At 41.9% G+C, this 22,579-nt stretch overlaps 1 protein-coding gene across 3 annotated transcripts in view; it reads left to right on the top strand.

Moving 5' to 3' along the window:
* LOC148510712 (N-acetylneuraminylgalactosylglucosyl-glucoside beta-1,4-N- acetylgalactosaminyltransferase 2-like) overlaps positions 1-22,579 on the top strand; it is a 301,958-nt gene that overhangs the window by 181,727 nt on the left and 97,652 nt on the right. For all 3 annotated transcript variants that reach the window (XM_088442515.1, XM_088442514.1, XM_088442517.1), the window contains exons 4-6: positions 2,875-2,981; positions 3,850-3,887; positions 20,688-20,865. In XM_088442515.1, the coding sequence (XP_088298641.1) occupies positions 2,875-2,981; positions 3,850-3,887; positions 20,688-20,865 (323 nt within the window). The remainder of the gene's footprint in view (positions 1-2,874; positions 2,982-3,849; positions 3,888-20,687; positions 20,866-22,579) is intronic.

The following is a 22,579-nucleotide window of genomic DNA, read 5'->3' as shown; positions in this document are numbered from 1 at the left end:
TGAAAATGGCTGTGCATCGACACTTCCCAACCAACCTGATGGAGCTTGAGAGGTGCTGCAAAGAGGAATGGGCGAAACTGACCAAAGATAGGCGTGCCAAGCTTGTGGCATCATCTTCAAAAAGACTTGAGGCTGTAATTGCTGCCAAAAGTGCATTAACAAAGTATTGAGCAAAGGCTGTGAATACTTATGTACATGTGATTTTTTTTAGGTTTTTTTTTGTAAAATTTGAACAAATCTCAAAAAAACCTTTTTGCACGTTGTCATTATGGGGTATTTGGTGTAGAATTTTGAGGAGAAAAATGAATTTATTCCATTTTGGAATAAGGCTGTAACATAACAAAATGTGGAAAAGTGACGCGCTGTGAATACTTTCCGGATGCACTGTGTGTGTATGTATATATATATATATAATAGATATTTCTCTGGCTAATCCGCACTCACTTTATAAGATAAATAATCGCTGGGGTGCAGTATCAGACTATGTAGACTAGGTGAAGCCACAAACCACTAGTAAAGAAAATATTTTAGGGGTACCTTGACAAAGTACGAAACATCGGATTATTTTTCTATGGAATAAAGCTGTTATACTAAACTTGGATTGAAGTCTGGTGAGTGCACCCCTGAAATATTTTCTATATATATAGATAGATATATATATTGATATTGATGTACATGTCAATAAACTATCTATTTGAAAAATCTCTTTAGAGTTTGTAGACCGAAAATCGATGCTCTTACATTCCACGTATTTACAGGTAAGGCACTTTTCTCGGCCGCATCTGAAAAACCTTTGATTTTTCATGCAAACCGTTCCACTGTGATGTAGATGTAACCTTTTTCTTTTTATACAAACTGGGTGCAAGTTTTTGTTTGAGATTATTTAATCTTCTGTATGTAACTTTCATCTCTTTCCCTATGAAGGGGCGTAGGAAAGTATCTGCCTGTAGAATAGCAGCATTTTTATTGAGGATCTTCCTAATAGTGGAGACGTGCATATTATACTGGGTTATTATAAATGATAAATCTGTTGACACCATCTAATCCAGTAAAATCAGTGGATGTTTTAAGACATAAGAGGCTAACCCTACCTATATTGTCTTTTGCCCTAAGGGCATAATCAAGGATGTTTGTGGGACATTCTTATTCTGAGAGGCTGTATAAAGCTTCTGTGTTTGTTTCTGATAACTACTACTGGTGGAGCGTTTAATCTGAAGGAGCTTTCTTTTTGGGATATTATTTCACACTGCTTTTAAAAGACTATTATTGTAATTTTGCAAACTATTGGTGTCAACCAGTTTGAAAAGAATTTCTGTAAGTATAGACGATTCATGTACAAGCAACGCAATATCCCAAAACTCAATGGGAATTTGTATATTAACTTGTGAATCTTAATCCATAAGAATTCAATGTAACAACAAATGAATCTATATAAGTGCTATTCCCATTCCAAATAAAAATTGAATCTTTATATCTGCCATAGAGGACCAGGCTCGCCTTACTGTAACTCACCACCCCAAATGAGCTGCTCCTTGAACATTTCAATAAAGAGGTTGGCATAGCTCAGGGCGAGCCTGGTCCCTATGGCAGTCCCCCATATTTGTAAATAAAATTGTGTTTTTAGATATCTTTTATCTACATATTATTGTTAGAAAAATTATCATTGTTATATTTTTTTTTAAACATGCAGCTGTTTCTGTGAGTGCCCTTTTATATAGATGAGAACTCATTTAGCATGTGACTGGTGCAAGTGTCGATGTTTAATAATTAAAAGTATTAATTATTGGAGATATTAATATTTTTAAAGTGAATATATTTGTCAGTAAAAGATAAAAAATAAAGGCCTGTTATTTTTCATTTTGCTAAGGATGATTTACTTTTTCAAATTCCAATTACATTATAATTGATGTTTGCTATATAATATATATTTATTTTATAAAACATATCATAAAGATAAAGTAATATAATAGACTGCTAAAAGGGAAGTTTAACTGTCCAAATCTGTGACTTGAGATGTAAAGTGAACGAATACTAAATTATTTTCTAACTAAACAATTTTTCTAAACTAAAGGATTAATTCATGTAGTATTGAAAAGCCATTCATCAGTGAATGCTCAGTTTTCCATTTAACTTCTAAAAAAAGATTTGCCATCTCAGGATGGTGTATAGAGCCTCCTGACGGAAGAAGAACAGTGAAGACTGCTGTTTTCCTTCCATCACCCTGTTCTCCCCACCTCCTTCTCTGACACCTGATTAATTAGCAACGCCCAGGGAAAAAATGGGAGAGAGAAAAATATTGGTGCCCCAGGCACACCCCCTCATCCAGGCATGACCATTGCCTCACTCTCATTATGGTTTGTGGTAGAATATTCCATTTTCATGCAGAAGATAAACTTACTACCAATCAGTACACTCCCAGCAATTATTTGGCAACCCACAATTACTATACAAAAGCATATTTCTGTGAATGATCTGTAAATTGTCTAATCCTTTTGCAGTAAAATCCAAAACAGCAATGCTATAAAGTACGAGATCATATGTATAAAAAAAAATACTATACATTTAAGCAGTAACATACTTCATCCACCACAGTTAAGTAAGGTCAAAATCTACAAATCTGAAAATAACTGTAACTTGTTCAATCAAATCCATATTAAAGTCATTTCCTTTTGTTTTTTACCTTGGATTTGAAATAAGTCATTGTGATTCTATGTTATCCTGTGGATTTGTCTTTAGTATTAAGTCAATTTTTTTCTTATGCTGATAATACATAAGTTAGTAATTGTGATTCTTTGCCACTGTGGCTGTAAAGTGATCATTGTGCAGTTAATATTACAATGAGTATGCCTGAAACCATGCTCTTTTATGTTTTAGAACCAGAAATAATAAGAAAGACCTAATTATTGCTCCTTCCAACTCCCCCTTGAGTTACCCTATCCAGGGGATGCAGGTCATGCCTTTGCACACCATCCAAATACAAGGTAAAGGGATTGAATCTGTGAAGTAGCTTCAAAGTTTGTGACTGATTACCAAGTGCCATGATATTTATCACTGTTGATTTCCACTAGAGGCATCTACTGTACAGTACTAGTGCTCATATGCGGATAATATAAATAATCTATGGAGAAACGTGCTCTGTACATACTGCATTTGTACCAAGTGCTAACGGGAACAAAACTACAACAATTAGTACTTATAGTTGATTACATTAACTCACACAAATGGCCTTGCATGTAGTTTATGTCTTTCATTCCTGCACTGGAAGCCATGCATCTCATAACGTATAAATCTTTATGTAATGTCACTATCCCTTTTTTTTTGTACAAACATTGTTTATGTGCTGAGTAATTAAATTCAAATGTTATGTTTGAACTGAGATGCTACATATATTATAATAGTCAGACAAATCTTGATGGTTTTTGTGCTAGATGAATAAGGTGTGATACTGACAGCTTATTTATTGAAAGGCGAGGATGTAGTGGATAAGTTTAAACTAGTAGACTTATCCTAGCACAATCCCATAGCATATTTAACAAATGTCACCTTTTCCCATACTGTAGGTTTTAAAACAGGGTCCATCCTAATATGTGTTTTCAAGTTAGACAGGGAAAACCAAGCTTTGTATAACCTCTTAAAGTTTGGTTCCATAAAGATTGTATTAAGGAAAAATGTTGGCAATGGCAACATTTTAAATATTGGTCCATAGCCCATACTAACATTTTAGATTTTAGTCCATTTGCTTTGGCAGCCTCACTATGCCTTTCTGAGCACCCATGTAAGTTGAGCATAAAACTATCAGGGTTTATCATAAACTAAAAATTACATTGTGTCATTTTTTTTCTGTTTTAGGGCTGAGTGTTCAAGCAAAGTACAAACAGAATTACAAGGTATTATGCAGGACAATTATGTAGACGGTCTTCCAATTATTATCTTCCTCTGTATAAGCAACAGCATTTCTTACTATTATTAGCACATACATCTATCTGTGTGTGTGTATTGTGGTAGAATTAAGGTACTGTAAGTTGTGTCAGTGAGCGAATTAATCTGTGCTGTGGTGGTGGTATCTGCCCAGGCAAATTTACAAAGGTGTGTGACCACATCTATCGGCTGCCTAGAGAATGCTGCCTTGGTGGGGGCGTGTCAGCCAAGCATGTCAGTGGAGGCCACTGTAGGCCAAGAGGCCTGTGGAATCCAGGAGGCCTGTGGTCATACCTGCAACAAACAGCCAGTACTGAGACTTTGAGTCTTTGAGGTTGTGTGCAGACTAGCTGCCCTTGATAGTAAGGGCTGAAGAAGTGATGTAGTGCCCTGAATCTGGGCTAGGCTGTTTAATATTGTCAGCATACAGTAACAGAAAATAAAAACATATAATTTTGTTTGTTTTAACCTGGACAAACTGTATGGTAACTAGGGGTGTGCACCGGCCACTTTTCGTGTTTTGGTTTTGGATCTGGATCTTTCTTCGTGTTTTGGATCTGGATTGGTTTTGCCAAAACCACCCTTCCATGTTTTGGGTTCTGGGTTTTGTGTTTTGGATCTGTATTTTTTTTTAAAAAAGCATAAAAACAGCTAAAATCACAGAATGTGTTAGTTTTTCTGCTCCTATGCTATTATTAACCTCAATAACCTTAATTTCCACTCATTTCCAGTCTATTCTGAACACCTCACCCCTCACAATAGTGTTTTTATGTCCAAAAGGTTGCACCAAGGTAGCTGGATGACTATGCTAAGTGACACGAGTGGGCGGCACAAACACGTGACCCATCTAGGAGTGATACTGCAGTGGCAGACAGGATGGCAGTTTGAAAAACTAGGCCCCAAACTGTACATAATGCAAAGAAAAAAAAGAGGTGCAAGATGGAATTGTCCTTGGGCCCTCCCACCAACCCTTAGGTTGTATAAACAGGACATGCACACTTTAACAAAGCAATCATTTCAGCGCCAGGGTCTGCCACACAACTGTGGCTGAAATGATTGGTTCGTTTGGGCCCCCACAAAACAAGCTGGCAATTAATCTGTCCATGCACAAACTGGCTCTACGGAGGCAAGATGTCGTCCTCATCCTCCTCATCCACCGATTCCTCACCCTCTTCAGTGTTGTGTACATCCTCATCCTCACAGAGTATTAACTCGTCCCCACTGGAATCCACCACCACAGGTCCCTCTGTACGTTCTGGAGGCTGGTCTCCCTGGAAGAGTTGATAATTCATTTTTATGAACATCATCTTCTCCACATTTTGTGGAAGCAACCTCCTACGCCTTTTGCTGACAAGGTTCCCAGCTGCACTAAACACTCTTTCAGAGTACACACTAGAGGGGGGGCAACTCAGGTAAAATAGAGCCAGTTTGTACTGGGGCCTCCAAATTGCCTCTTTTTCCTGCCAGTACAGGTATGGACTGTCTGACATGCCTACTTGGATGCTGTCACCGATGTAATCCTCCACCATTCTGTCAATGGTGACAGTATCATATGTAGTGACAGTAGACATGTCAGAAATTGTTGCCAGGTCCTTCAGTCCGGAACCAGATGTCCAAACTTGGTCCTGCCTGCCCTGCATCACCGCCAGCGGGTTGCTTAGGATACCTAAGTTTTTTCCTGGCAGCCCCAGTTGCGGGAGAAAATGAAGAAGGAGATGTGGACGTGTCACGTTCTGCTTCAGCTGACAGTGTTTTCACCAGCAGGTCTTTGCACCTCTGCAGGCTTGTGTCGGCCGGAAAGAGAGACACCAAAAAGGCTTTAAACCTAGGATCGAGCACGGTGGCCAAAATGTAGTGGTCTGATTTCAACAGATTGACCACCCTGGAATCCTGGCAAAGCGAATGAAGTGCTTCATCCACAAGTCCCACATGCCGAGCGGAATCGCTCCATCTTAGCTCCTCCTTCACTTTCTCCAGCTGCTTCTGCAAAAGCCTGATGAGGGGAATGACCTGACTCAAGCTGGCAGTGTCTGAACTGACTTCACGTGTGGCAAGTTCGAAGGGCTGGAGAACCTTGCACAACACGGAATCCATTCTCCACTGCGCTTGAGTCAGGTGCATACCCCCTCCTTTGCCTATGTCATAGGTGGATGTATAGGCTTGAATGGCCTTTTGCTGCTCCTCCATCCTCTGAAGCATATAGAGGGTTGAGTTCCACCGCATCACAACCTCTTGCTTCAGGTGATGGCGGGGCAGGTTCAAGAGTGTTTGCTTAAGCTCCAGTCTTCGGCACGCAGTCGCTGAATGGCAAAAGTGGCCAGAAATTTTTCGGGCCACCCAAAGCGTCTCCTGCACGCCCCTGTCGCTTTTCAGAAAATTCGGCACCACCAAGTTTATTGTGTGAGCAAAACATGGGACTTGCTGGAATTTGCCCAGATGTAATGCCCGCACAATATTGGTGGCATTGTCAGATATCACAAATCCCCAGGAGAGTCTAAGTGGGGTAAGCCACTGGGCGATGATTTCCCTCAGTTTCTCAAAGAGGTTGTCGGCGGTGTGCTTCTTACTGAAACCGGTGATATACAGCGTAGCCTGCCTTGGAATTAGCTGGCGTTTCTGAGATGCTGCTACTGGTGACGCTGCTGCTGTTGCTGCGTAAGGTGATACATCTACCCAGTGGGCTGTCACAGTCATATAGTCCTTAGTCTGCCCTGTTCCACTTGCCCACATGTCCGTGGTTAAGTGGGTACGTTGGGTACAACGGCATTTTTCAGGACACTGAGGACACTTTTTCTGACGTTTCTGTACAGTCTCGGTATCGCCTGCCTAGTGAAGTGGAATCTGGACGGGATTTGGAACCGGGGACACCCTACCTCCATCAATTGTCTAAATCCCACTGCACTAATGGCGGATACCGGACACACGTCTAGCACCAACATAGCAGTCAAGGCCTCAGTTATACGTTTTGCTTCAGGATGACTGCTGTCGTACTTCATCCTCCTCGCTAAGGACTGTTGGAGGGTCAATTGTTTAGTAAAAGTAGTGGTGTTCCTACTTCCTCTCTGTGATGATGAATGACTCCCAGCAGCAGCAACAGCAGCAGCAGCAGCAGCAGGAGGCGTAGCAATGCAGGATCCTCCGGAGGAATCCCGGATAGGAGAGTCAGTCATGCCAGTGACATGGCCTGCAGGACTACTTCCGATCCTGACTAAGGAGGAACTTGACGAAGAGGGAGTTGACGGTGTGGTTTGCAGGCGCTTGGATACAACAGGACAACAGGATTTAGGTGTCCCTGGACTGCTTACGGTCTTAGCCAAAGTTTCTGAACTTGATAGTAACTTTTTATGAACGCGCTGCAGGTGCCTTATAAGGGAGGATGTTCCTAGGTGGTTAACGTCCCTACCCCTACTTATTCCACCTTTACATATGGTACATATGGCAAGACAGTTGTTGTCCGGATTTGGATAGAAATATTGCCAGACCAAAGAGGTGGAATGTTTGGTCTTCTGCCCAGGCATGACCGTGATGGGCTTTTTCATCCCACGGACAACAACTGTCTCCCCCGGAGCCTGATTTAAACAAACCACATCACCATCAGAATCCTCCTCGCCAGCTTCCTCCTCAGCGCCAGCTACACCAGTATCCTCATCCTGTTGTACTTCAACAGTGACATCTTCAATTTGCATATCAGCAAGTGGACTGTGGGTGCTCCTTTCAGCACTTGCATGGGGCGTGCAAATGGTGGAAAGAGCCACCTCTTCCCGTCCAGTGCTGGGAAGGTCAGGCATCGCAACCACCACCACACTTGGACTCTCCTTGGGGATTTGTGATATCTTCTTAAAACGCACAGTTCTTCGCTGTGCTTTTGACAGCTTAACTCTTTTGATTTTTTTAGTGGGAGGAGGGCTTCCATCGTCATGTGAAGCTGAACCACTAGTCATGAACATACTAGGGATCGACTTTAGCCATTCCTTGCCACTCCGTGTCGTAAATGGCATATTGGCAAGTTTACGTTTCTCTTCAGATGATTTAAATGTTTTTTTCAAGGTCATTTTCCTGAACTTTGTCATTTGGGATTGTATGTGCCCTCTACTATGACATTGGGCATCGGCCTTGGCAGACTATGTTGATGGCATGTTATCGTCTATGTCATGACTAGTGGCAGCAGCTTCAGCACTAGGAGTGGTTCTTGATCTTTCCCTATTTTATTTTTATCGGAGAAAGTTTGGTCCTCCATTTATGTTATATTGATATATACGTGCGGCTAAGGCGCACACAAACACAGAAAATAATTTTTTATTTTTGTTGGAGACTAGTGCACTTTGTGGGTTACACCACCCTTTAAGAAATGAGCCAGCCGGCCCTTTACTTATGGGACACAGGTGCACGCTTGGCGCTGCTCCTTCGTTGATGCACGTGCAGCCACAGTGCACACAATTCACAAACACAGAAAATATTTTTTTATTTTGTTTGGAGTGTACTTTGGTGGTTACAGCACCCTTTAATGGTCAAGCCAGCCGGCCCTTTACTTATGACACAGCCGCACGCTTGGCACTACTTTGTTGATGCACGTGCGGCTACTGCGCACACAATTCACAAAGACAGAAAATATTTTTTTATTTTGTTTGTAGTGCCCTTTGGGGGTTACAGTACCCTTTAGCGGTCAATCCAGTCGGCCCTTTATTTATGGGACACAGGCGCACGCTTGGCACTACTTTGTTGATGCACGTGCGGCTACTGCGCACACAATTCACAAACACAGAAAATATTTGTTTATTTTGTTTGGAGTGTACTTTGGGGGTTACAGCACCCTTTAATGGTCAAGCCAGCCGGCCCTTTACTTATGACACAGGCGCACGCTTGGCACTACTTTGTTGATGCACGTGCGGCTACTGCGCACACAATTCACAAACACAGAAAATATTTTTTTATTTTGTTTGGAGTGTACTTTGGGGGTTACAGCACCCTTTAATGGTCAAGCCAGCCAGCCCTTTACTTATGACACAGGCGCACGCTTGGCACAAACTTTGTTGATGCACGTGCGGCTGCTGCGCACACAATTCACAAACACAGAAAATATTTTAATTTTTTTTGCACTTGGGGGGAGCATCCCTGATGGACAGAGCACCCCCTGGACAACACTACAGCACCCCTTTAGGACTGGGACACTGCACAGGACTTTGGAGTGGACACAGCCCCTATGGACAACTGACTGCACAACACAGTCCAGCCAGCCCCTATGGACTTTGGAGGAGTGGACACAGCCCCTATGGACAACAGCAGCACAGCACAACACAGCCAGCCCCTATGGACTTTGGAGGAGTGGACACAGCCCCTATGGACAACAGCAGCACAGCACAACACAGCACAGCACAACACTACACAGCACTGGACTACACTACACAGCCCAGCCAGCCCTAACTCCCACCCTCCCTCTTCACTGTCCACAGCCGAGTTAGAAAATGGCGCTGACGCGGGTACCTTATATAGGATCCAAAACCCGCGAGACCCGGAAGGCGGGATGATGACGTTTTGCCTCGATTTCAGATCCGAGTCAGGTGGGAAAAGTCGAGCCTGACTCGGATCTGCCTCGGATCAGGGGGGCTCGGGGGAGTTCGGATTTCAGGAATCCGAACCCGCTCACCCCTAATGGTAACCCTTCTTTGAGCACCCAAATACTGCACTACTGACCACTCTACTGAGAAAAATACCCCAGAACATCACATTATGGTGAATAATTGGCTTGCAATTGAGAGCTTTGCAAAAACTTGTGGATTGCAGCAGCAGTTTAAATATGGATGTTTTTTGCATGGCAGCATCTAGTGTACATGGCAGGACTCACTTACATGAAGCCCAGGGCGGTGTTGAGTGACAAAAGCCTCTTATTAAGTGATGTTTAAACAGAAACTTCTCTGTGTACATAAAGATGCAAAAAGGTTAGGCAAAAATTACCAAAGAGCAAATGTATAAATCACAAGTGTGATGCTTTTTTTTCTTTGGAGTGGAGAAAAAATTGCCTACAAAGTTGTAGCTGCAATTAAAAGCAAGTGTTTTTGAAGTGATGCAGCAGTGTGCAATCAAAAAATGGGCTACTACCTAAGATTATTTCTGCTAAAGAAAATATGTTTTAATCTGCCTCATCAGAGTTGGGTATGGTGCCTTTTGAAAAAACAATTAAAGGGACAGTTACTGTGTTACATGAAGGTAGTTGTAGTGCCATGCCTGCAGTGTCAGGTGAAGTGGTTTGCTGTGTTAAGGATACTTTTGAATGCAAAGTGTGATACAGTAAAACAAGAAAAACTGTTCTTGTATATACTGGGTGTAGATAAATATGAGGAATAAAAAGAACCTTGCTACTAGAAAAGGTAGGTTGCATGCAGTGAGTGTTCAGTCTCCAGTTTGAGAGTTACAAATCCAGTACTGGAGCCGACAGTCTGGAAGTAAAGTAAATATGTTGCAAGGAGGAGATTTAAAGTTTTTGAACTCTGTAATATGATGGAGGACAATTCTTTTCAAAATGCTCTGTTAAAAATAGATGTTCCAGAGAAAGATGCATCTAAAATGCAAAAGCAGAATAAAACTAACATGGTCTGTGATCAGTGTATGGTTCCAGGTCTACCAGGAAAGTACTATGTTAGCATGGAAGTATTAATAAAAAGAAAACAGGTGACAAAATGGAAGAAAAAATAAGGTTTATAGCCACCTACTGCACAGAATGAATGGACATACAGAATATTCTCCAGACACATTGGAACATCTAAACAACAGATAAAGATCTAAAAGAGTTATTGGGAAATCGTATCTATACAAGCTGGAGAAAATCACCCAACCCTAGGAACATCTTGGTGCATAGCCATTTCTCATTAAATTTTAACAAACAATAGAGACTTGTTGGATGCCACAAATGTGGACACTGCAATACATGGAAGTATATAACACCTATTCAACAATTTCTGGACCGATTTGGTAAGTACCATGTAATTAAAAATTATATTAATTGTAGATCCATTGGAGTAATATATTGTCTCTCATGCCCTTGTGGGAAATTGTACATAGGCATGACCAGCAGAGCCATGAGAATTAGGGTGATGGAACATTTGAGGAGCATTAAAAATGCCAAGCTGGATCGTGAAAGGTTCAAAACCCTGACTAGTGTGGCCAGACACTTTTTGAAAGCACATAATGGTAATCCTGAAATGTTGACAGCATTTGGAATGGAAAAAATACATCTGGGAATCAGTGGAGGGAATCTGACACAAGAACTTCTCCAGAAGGAGGCACGATGGATCTTCCTGATGGACAGTATTGATTCATAGGTTATGTATGAAAATAAAAAAATTGCTGCCTTTCTCTGATCCCTTATAATGAATGGATTATCTCCACAACAATACAAACCTGAAGACAGAATCTGTGATGAACTGATATCATATAACTGGAGAATATATAGAATATACAAATCCCCTAATAATTAGGGGTGAAACAATACATTAATAAGAAACATTATTAGATCTAAGATAGAAAACTATTAGGAGACTAGAGGACAAGAATGATATAGACAATACATCATCTATCACACGTTGTACCTACCGGCAATTACAGTACCTCATATAATGGGTTAGTCTCAAGAAAAATTCACAATGTGGTCACTTACCTATATACTTTTGAGATTATAAAAATGACAACTATATTCACACAATCACTTCACTTTTATAGGAGCACAGATAATTATTAAATATTCACGTTGATATCATTATTATATATCTCAGTACAGATGTATATTAAAACTGCACAAACACATTGAGTTAGCATTTCTTAAGAGAGTTATGGTGCGTACACACGGTCAAATATAACAGGATGATAAGAACGATAACGATATCGATCATATCATTATAGTTCATATCATCCTGTTTTTCGGCCCTTCCAACCCTCAAACGATGGTCGATGCACGGGCATGGATGGTTGATATCGATATTGACCATTGCCCATGCATGCAGGCCAACCTGGTTGATATTGGCCAGGTTAGCCTGGTAACTATAGGGACCCGCGATCGTTGATAGTCATTTGGGTGTTGGTGCATGTGCTGGATGTACGATATCGAACATCCAGCACATGCAGGACGATCAGACAACAATATCTGATCATTGTCTGATCGCTCCATGTGTACAGAGCTTAACACATTTGCAATGCACAGTATTAAAAATAAATTATTACTTTCACTTTTATCACTAGTAGGTTACATTTGGTAATTTGAGCACATTGTTTAATCCTTTCATATGAGCACTAAATAACTGAGGCTAAGATCCCCCCTGAATAAGAATACTTTTGAATTCTTGTTGGTAGATTACTTTTAGAACTATACTACCATTCATACCGTTAAACATGATTAAGATGATCACATCAACTGCAAAGGTAATAATACTGAAATGAAGTGATTTAAAATTCAAATTTAATAAATATAAATCACTGTTACAAAATCCACTATGACAATTGGTAACATTAGATGGATGGAGATGGATTGTGATACACCTTATACGTATCTAAGATCTAACATAAAGGATTCATTATTATGTATATAATGGATAAACTCAAAATCTAATTTTATATAGGATATCTGGCTGAGAAATAACAAATGTGTTTTAACATTATACTTACAATAATTAAGTCAACTGTTCATATTTATGTTTTAAGAGGTGCATGTTGGTGGATTACTATTAAGACTATACTATCATTCAAATGATGTTAAACATTATTGACTTGCTGACAACCAATCAGAACTAAGGCAAGGGTATTTAAGGGAAAGGAAATTACATGACAGGTGATGCCTTCAGAAAGCCTGACTGGTGAAACGGCTGTAGGGTATTTGTAACTGATTGTTAATGTCATTCAGTGTTAATATGTTGCTAAATGGACATAAACCCCAGCCATTGATGTCTAAGTTAAAATTATATATGTGCTATACATAGCGCTGAGACTAATTGCAATTGCCTATGACTATAGAAAGCTATGATAAATATATGAGGCCTATGCTCCAGCTACTGATGTCCAAGTATAAAATATTACATGTGCTATACGCCGCACTGGGAATTATTGCAATTGCCTAAAGGTTCAGCTGTATTATTGTATACATGAATACCCAGAGCTGCAAAGGTTAACATTTTGACCTATAAATCCTTTTTTATGGCATGTGATTCACACACACTATATAATGGGAACTACTAATATAGATCACATGTAGTGGAGACCCATTAATACTAGGTGTGTTGACCAACTATATACTAAGACAATATACCTGCTGTGAGATTAAACCTTATACTAAGGACCTTACAGATAGGGAGTTAAGAGACTCAGAACTACAACAGATATTTGTGTATACTGCATAGCTAAGAAATATTTACAATAAGCATTTGCATGACAATACAAAAGGATAAGATATCTAAGCATAAGAAGAGAAGACACTGTATCAGCTTGTAATACTGACTGTACACATTACCAGTCACTGCATTGTTTGATACACCTTGCTACTTCCTTTTAATGAGTTGATGAAGGCATTTAGCCTCGTGAAATAACTAATTGCAACATAAATAACAGAACAAACTATGAGAAACGAACCACACTGTGTTACTAAACACTGATCATTTTGAAAGAATGGCAAATTATTAACTTTAGTTTTACATTTTATTTTATTATACACGTTAATTCTCATCTCTTTTGCACAAATTTATCTTTTTATATTTCACCATCTTAACAAATTTAATACTATGAGATATTTTAATGCATATCTGTTAAAAATTATGAATTAAGTTTTGCATTGAAGACTTTTGTATTTTGTGGAGCAGATAAGTGAGTTATTTAAAAGTCTACTGAAGATCTATTGCATGATCAAATTGTTGACATGTTACATATTGAATTATACTCTTTAAAAATCTAATTTAAACAAGAGGATGAAAAAAGAGAGTTGGAAATTAAAGCTTTCAAAGAGACAGACTTCAAATTGGCAGTTTTGTCTAAACTTTGAGGAGGCTGAAGTGTTGAAAAAATCTATGCTGAAACAAAAGAATGGAAATAATGTGCTTCTTGGAGAGAAAGATAAAAATACTGTATTGTTGAATTGCAACAAAAGTGTGTGGTACTTCAGCAGGAAGTGGAAGGGTTACAAAAAATGTTTCAATGGATATCAGAGTGGCACAGCACACACACAAGGAAAAGTGGTGTATTTAGCACTGGTTTTGAAAGAAAAAGACTCTTTAATTGTGTCCACACAAGCAAACGTGCAGAGTGTGAATTAAAGAGAGAACATTTAACTGTGAAGCTCTATGAATGCTGTAGGGCAGGGGTTCCCAACCACGGTCCTTAAGGCACACTAACAGTCCAGGTTTTAAGGATAGCCATACTTGGGCACAAATGACTTAATTAGTACCTCAGTTATTTTGATTTAACCATCTGTGCTCAATCATGGATATCACTAAAACCAGGACTGTTACTGTGCCTTCAGGACTGAGGTTGGGAAACACTGCTCTAGGGCAAAAAAGGAATATCTCCATATGCTGCAGAATCACGCTCAAGAGACAGGAATGCAAAAGACATGGTAATTGTTTTTCTTCAAGCAAGTTTTGAGGAGCATACGTGTTCCAGTCCAACTTGGCTACTTCCAGAGACATTTCACTGTGTCTTGTGGAAAGAAATCTATTTCTAGAGGAAGTTCTGTTTAAAACAGCAGAACAAACTTTTGGAGAAGGAACTTTACCATATATGTGCTGTGATTGAGGATTTGCAAGGAGAAAATAGGAACCTTGAGAAATTGTCTATAAAGTGCACAGAAACAGTTGCACAATCTCCAGGTGGAGTTGAGTGTAAAATAAAAGTTGCAGAATCTGAAATAGCTGAACGAAAATTGGGACTTGCTAATGTAAAGTTATGGAGAACAATTTTCTGCAGAGTCAGAACACGTTGGAAATTTCAGTGGGAAAAAATACCCAGCTGGAAGAACAGCTCTCTGCAACTGAGGAAAAGTGCCACTTGGAAGAGGGAAAAGTACAAAAGGAAAATAAGTTGCCTTACACTCTGGTATTTAATTCTGGCCATGTTGATGCGATTGATCGATTTACTATTAGTGAGGCAATGCTGAAAAACTCCTCAAAAATATACGTTACAGAAATTGGAATGGCTTGCATTGACCTTTAGTTCCCAGTTATGTTTAAAGATGTGTAGTTCTCCCAGGGGGATAGAGTTTCCAATGACAAAGCTGTACCTAAAGTTAGTGATATGGAGTTTAAATAAAAATAACAGATAGAGCCTTTGAAAAAGTCTGCTCCTGATGGCTGGGTCTTGGCAAGCAATGTGCAGCAGCAGAGCTGTTCAAAGCTCATTGGGTCTTTAGTCAAAGCAACTTGCCCTATAGATCAATGTGTTAGAGATAAGGAGAAATTGGAAAGACTCAACCTCCTAGGGACATTTGCAGTCTCTGATGTTGCTTCTTTAATTCCAGACATCTCACAAAGGGCCTGATTCAGAGCCGGACGCTCTGAAAGAGCGCTCGCTCTGAATCAGGGCGTTTTTGTATTTTTTTGTGCGGCCTCCTGGCCGCTCGTATAGCTGTGGGTGACTACCCACAGCTATTGCGAGTGGCCAGATGATGGTCGTGATGGTATCGACCATCGCGACCATCGGGGCTTACGACAAGACCCTTGTGGAAGGGTCTCCTTCCCGCAAGCCCCAGTGAGCTTTCGGCTCTATTAGAGCCAGAAGCTCACCCACTGACATCACTCGTGATGTCAGTGGCACCGCCCCCAAATGGCGGGCATTCCTTCGGGAATGCCTCCGTTTGGCCAGCCACCCCCCTGGCCCGCCTACAAAACAGGGCCAGCTGTCAATCAAAATTGACAGCTGCCCCCTTTTGGTGCAAAACCTGGAGTGACGGAGCGCCCGTCGCTAGCCGGGTCTCGCACGTCGGAGCCGGCTCCGACGAGCGCACAAAGCAGTGGCTAAACATCGACCCACTCGCGAGCACATAGCGCTTGCTAGCGGGTCTGAATCAGGCCCAAAGTGTGCAGGATGAAGATTCTAACCCCTTGCCATCTGTTGTGAGAGAAATAATAGAAGTTCTTAAGTACAGCCAGAGGATATGGTTGCGGCTATAGAGAATGTTTAGAATGTTGGGTTAGAGGTTCAATAAAGTTTTGAAAGGGAGGTAAAAACACAAAATGCTTTAATGGTGGAATCCGCCCAAGCAAATTTAAAAAGGGGTGGGATCACACCTATCGGCTGCCGAGAGGATACAGCCAAGATGGGGCTGTGGTAGCCAGGCAAAATAGCGAGCGCATGTTTCGGATGCTCGCTCAGACATAGAGGCGTCAACAGACCGCAAAGAGCGAGCGCCCAATTTAAATATCCAGCGTCTTTTTCTGAACGAGTGCAAATAGCATCCGGCTCTGTATCAGGCCCTTAGTATGCATAATACGACGGGCCGATCCAAACGGCGCTTCCATTAGCAGCACATCATTGTCTAACATCTCTATTGTTTGCATGGCCCCCATTCTGAGACAACTCCTATGTTTTTCAATAAAGATTTAAACTGGTGAAAGACAGTCAAGATACTTTCACTTACCTGTGGACAATTTAACGGCAGCGCCCACACACCTGTGAAGATTTGAAGAAGGCTACGCCACCCACCCGGATAAGATTTAAGAAGGCAACTTCCACACCTATGGAAGTTTAAGTCGGCTACTTCCACGCACCTCTCTACAACAAAGACAACATGTACACCTGCTACTGTGTATAGAACGGTAAGCTGCTTACTGAGCGGCTAGCACTTAGCCCTTAAAGGTCATACGGTGCCTCTAACTTTAGGGAACAAGTTTCCCCTACCAACAAATACTCACTGTTACACACTTTTTTTCCTGCGCAGAAAATACACGTTAACTCATATATTGACAACAATTGAAGAGAATGTAAACCTCAACGGCTTTGTTTAAACACATGGCAGCACGACCGGAAGTACGTATACGCTATTGTGCGACCAGTCACATACACAATAATGCGACTACCACACAACCGTATGACAACCTTTAGCTGCGTACACAAAAGTGCGTCTTTACTGTGCGCAAAACTGCTACTCAGCCGCGTGTTCAATACTGCGACACCCCTTCAAATGTTAGGTTCTATCAACAAAGGAAAACAAACTTTTTCCTCTCTTGTCCCTGGATCTAGTCAGCGTCCCTGGCTCACACAAAAATGGGTAGCGATCTCTCAGCACCGAGCGGTTGCAGGTAAACCCTGCATGTGGCCACTCCACCCTTTGGTGAGAAATCGATAACCGTAAGTGCCATGTGAGTGGGTAAGTGACTTCACTATGAGCCCCCAACTAAGGATACTGCCTTTGAACCTCTATATACCCCTGCCTATACCTTCTAATATCCTGCCTATAAACCTCTAATGATGACGCTAATTTGCGTACGCAGTCATACAGTAAATAAAGTCTCCAGACCTAGAACCTGTGGTTCCAAAGCACAAAGTATTATTCAAGTAAAAGTACAGCAGTTACACGCTATGATCCTCATAAAATCTTAGCGCAAAGAGATTATACATACACAGCGCTCTCTGGTCCAGATGTTAGGCATCAGCAAGAAACCCCTCGTCAATCAGCATTTAGCACGAAGACTAGGAACCCAGGGTCAGAGCACACATATTTATACCCCCCAGAAATAAACAACACAATAGAGAAGTTTGTTGCTAATACCATTGGTCCTAAAGGAGAGGGTATATGTTACAAGGCATTTAACAGGTTGGTTCAAATAGGCACGATCCAGCCTCTAACAACTGGTGTTCTCTGGTTTCCCGCCCCATGCAAATCCTAACAGTTGTTCATATGATGTACATTTTGTTGCTTGAAGTCTCTGCGGTCCATAAGTTGCGAATGCATGTTGCGATCTCTCCATCGATATTATTGGAATACTGTAAAATGAGTCCGCATCAGTACAATACCAAACATGGCTTACTTATCACGTATAAAACCTTAGTTACGAAATAATCTTTATTTCATAGAAATTATAGTAAATGTGCATACTTGAATCTTATACCTTAAAGCTTATGGAACCTTGTATGTGAATATGTAATGTGTGAGTATGTGGGGTTTGATGTAAAGATGCTAGTTAACTTGGGGCAGATGCGTGTGCATGAAGCTAATATTTAGCATTTTCATACAGGATCTTATGCATTTGCTAATATGCGACTAGTTAACAGCGCAATTGTGCGTATTAATGTGTGTATGAGAACACCTAGCAGTGGGGAATGCTGAGCATTATAGTTCCATGACTTGCTCATGCTCCAGCAGCCCCCACCCTTTTCAGGCTCCAAAATACTGGTCTTTGGCCCTCATTCAGAGCCGTACGCTCTGAGCAGAGCGCACGCTCTGAATGAGGGCCGCCCTCCATAAAAATGGAGCGTCCTCCTGGACGCTCGTATAGCTGTGGGTCACCACCCACAGCCTATACGAGCGTGCAGTTTGATGGCCGCGATGGTCGTGACCATCGCGACCATCGAAACTGCGAGCCGGAGCCTGCGGTTGAGGTTTTCAACCGCAAGCCCCGGAGTGATTTTGGCTCTATCGGAGCCAAAATCACTCCCACTGACATCAGTAGTGATGTCAGTGGGCCGGCTTCTGACGGTAGGCGTTCCCATGGGAACGCCCCCATCAGGGAGGCACGCCCCCGGCACGCCCACCAAAGGGGGCGTGCTGTCACTCACCATCGACAGCATGCCCCCTTTGATCAGACACAACAAGCGAAGGAAAGTCCTTCGCTCGTCACGTCTGGCGCATGCGCACGATGGAGCTCCCGCCGTCGTGCGCATGCGCAGAGCACAACATCGACCCACTTGCGAGCGGACAGCCGCTTGCGAGTGGGTCTGAATCAGGCCCTTTGTTCTCCCAGGACCTGTGTGGATGCAAATTAGCACAGCTACAAGACCCAAACCTCAGATAACACTCTTAGCTTTGAAGGTATTTTATTGTAGGAAGCCTGCTAATGTAAGGTGCTACAAACGACCCTCTTGCTGTATTCGAGCAGGGCCACCTGGAGTGAGAGCAGACGTTATGTCCATGAAGCTTGTCTTCACAGGCTAGTTGTCACGTGTCCATTTTCTCTGTTTAGCTAATGCAATCCAATTTTGACATACTGTACAGCCATTTCTGAAATATATCCTTTAGGGGAATTATAATAATACACACACTTTATCCAGAGCACCCAAACTACGTAAAGTCATGAAATGGGCTTTTGAAGAATCGCCGTAACTTATGGCGATGGTCACAGTTGCAATCGCATGATGCTAATAGTAATATCGCCACATGTACTAAAGTGTGAGTTTATCTAAAATGGCGCTTAGGCGGCCATTCGCAAAATGGCGTCTTGCGATCTCATTTCCAAGATGGCGTCTTGCGGCCAGTCGCAAGATGGCGTCACTGCGATCCAATTTTAAACTGATCTTGTCAATAATCCAGCTTCGACAATAAATATATATATATATATATATATATATGCAGTGTGTGTGTATGTATATATATATATATATATATATATATATACAAAGAATGTATGACACTTACAAATCCTTTTTTTAAATTTACAATTTCTTCTTAATATTTTATATCTACACGTACAATTGTGTGTTTCTCTGCTATCTCCAACCATATCACCATATACAAATGTATAGAGAGAATAGATTTTCTCTTCTCCATAACACTATAGCATAAGTGCTTATCCCTCAGTGAGACCTATGGTGGCCGCATCACTAAGAGAAGAGATAAGAAAACGCTTAAACTTGTCAGGTTTGGTTCAGTTTTCTGTTTCCTAAATAGAACCCTAAGCTAGCAGAGTGATTGCATGATAGCTCAACATTTCTACTTACACCAGGGGCAGAACTATGGGATACAATGGAGCCGCCGGGCTCCAGCTCTGAAGGGGCACTTCCTCCATTGTCCACAACATATTCACCCCACTTAGGGCTGTAACTATGTACTCGGAGTGTACCGTCAGAGCCGCCCAATACATGGCACCCCTTCCCGGCACCTGAGAAGCCACCATACACTAGTGGAGAGCTCCATGTCAGACCATCAGCTGCTACCTTCGTCTATCTATAGCCTGTCTGCATGCAAATTGCTAAATTACAGTATCAGCGGCTGTGACGGGGGGCACCAAATTATGACTTACCACCGGGCGTCTGGGATGAATTTACGCCACTGACTTACACAGTTTGTCCGGTTTTGCCAACTTTTATGCCACTATGCAAAGAATATTAATTAAATTATGGAGGAAGTAACAGCATCATAATCTGGGCAGAATAAAGTCCTGTACACACTGGAAGATGTGTGTACGGAGCGACCTAGTCAGCGACGGACTCTGCAGGGGTGCCGGTATTATCAAGTGCATACACGCTTGCCGATGCTGGCAACGACGAACGACCAAGCGGGAGGTATCTGGGCCAGGCTGCATTTGGCAGCATGGCATCATTAACGATTTCGCCAGACTTAGCTGCATGAACAGACAACTGAGGATATCGTTAACGACCCGCAGGAGAGTGGATCGTTCCTCATTAAGTTCATACACACTTGACGATTTGAACGATATATATCGTTCAACTATATCATTATCGTTCATATCATTCATAAATATCATCCAGTATGTGTGGGCCTTTACTGTATATGTAAATAGCAGCATTGAGTTTTATTGCACTATGATTTAATTCAGTTTATTTTTTGGTTGTTTTCTTTTACCCAGGTTATACTCAATGCATCACTTGGGATTTTTAACACATTTGCTGATGTTTCAGAAGAAGTAAAAGGGAGAGGAACAAATATCTTAACTATAGTAACACCATACATCGAAATGTTGAACCATATCCTACAGTATATAACTTATACCAGCACTAAATTTGACATAAACGCGGTGGATATTGGTGAGTCTGTATTCCATATTACATCCCATAAATGGGAAGAGGGAACTATATCTGTGCCCCATTGCCCTATCATGGTACCTGCACAGATGAGGATAACCACATTTGAAAGAGGATAGTCCTTTCTTTAAAATGATTTGCTCCTCAATTGTCTAGTGTTCACCTGAGATGAGGAAGGGCATTACATGCCCTATCTCCACTGTATGGGTCCAAACATTTATTAAAACAGAAAGCAAAACAATTACATTTCCCACAAATGTTGCAGCACAGATGGTATAATGGTTAGCATTACTGCCTCACAGCACTGAGGCCGTGGGTTCAATACACACTATGGCCCTACCTGTGTGGAGTTTGTATATTCTCCCTGTGCTTGCGTTGGTTTCCGCCGGGTGCTCCGGTTTCCTCCCACACTCCAAAAAATATACTGGTAGGTAAATTGGCTCCCAACAAAATTACCCCTAGTGTGTATGTGTGTGTGCATGTGATAGGGAATATAGATTGTAAGCTCCACTGGGGTAGGGACGGATGTGAATGGCCAAATATTCTCTGTAAAGCGCTGCGGAATATGTGTGCGCTATATAAATAACTGGTAATAATAAATAATAACTAATATCTAATACCCAGATCTACCCAGTGGCGTCCCTCCCCACGGTAACACCCGGTGCGGGGAGGGACGCCATGCGCTCGGCACCTGCCGAAATGGGGGCGTGGCCTTCGGGAGGGGGTGTGTTGGAGGCGTGGCGTCGCATGGCGGGCCTTCGGGAGGGTCGTGGCCTCGCGGCGCGAACCCGGCCCGTGGCCGTGGTTAACAAAATGATACATTAGGTATCAATGGGGTGATGCCCGGCGGGGGTTGCAGGAGGTGCGGGCATGGACAGTGCCGGCTCCCTCACTGACAGGAGCCGAGTGCTGCACTTAATGCTATAGTGCAGCACCCGGCTCCTGTCACTGAGGGGGATCCTGCACCCCCCGCACCCGCCTTGTGACGCCACTGGATCTACCCCATATTCTATCAAAAAAAACAGAGTCCTCCCAATAAATGCAGTAGGTTTTCTAGTTTAAATATGGCAGGCCTTGTTGGGCTACCATATTATTCCAACACATTGCAATCACTTAAATCGAGATGGCAAAAATTAGCAAAATAATATAAATGTCTTACCATTTCAACTTAAGATTTTATTGTAAAAAGCCACATGTAGAATCCTGATTTTTTATTTTTTTTTTATATTTTGGAAAGGTACTGTACATTCATGCCACAGCAAGTAATACAAATATTGCATTGTGTTCTTTAAAAAAATACTTTTAGTTCACTTCATTAAAAAATTTTTTTTGCCATTTTGCTTAAATTTTATTAGTTAATTTAGAAGAGCAAAAAGACCAATGGTATTTTCCAAAGATGCAATATCTTCTAGAAAAAACTCAGCAGGAAAGAGTTAACAGGAGCCCCGCATTACCATTCTGTGGAGTTGGGGATATTGGCCCTCATTCAGAGCCGGACGCTCTGAGCAGAGCGCACGCTCTGAATGAGGGCCATCCTCCATAATTATGGAGCGTCCTCCTGGACGCTCGTATAGCTGTGGGTCACCACCCACAGCCTATACGAGCGTGCAGGTTGATGGCCGCGATGGTCTTGACCATCGCGACCATCGCCACTGCGAGCCGGAGCCTGCGGTTGAGTTTCTCAACCGCAAGGCCCGGAGTGATTTTGGCTCTATCA

Source organism: Taudactylus pleione, unplaced genomic scaffold (assembly GCF_031769625.1).
Source record: "Taudactylus pleione unplaced genomic scaffold, aTauple2 ptg000313l, whole genome shotgun sequence".
Lineage (NCBI taxonomy): Eukaryota > Metazoa > Chordata > Amphibia > Anura > Myobatrachidae > Taudactylus > Taudactylus pleione.
The sequence above is the reverse complement of the archived record's forward strand: the minus strand, read 5'-3'. Positions and strand labels throughout refer to the sequence as shown.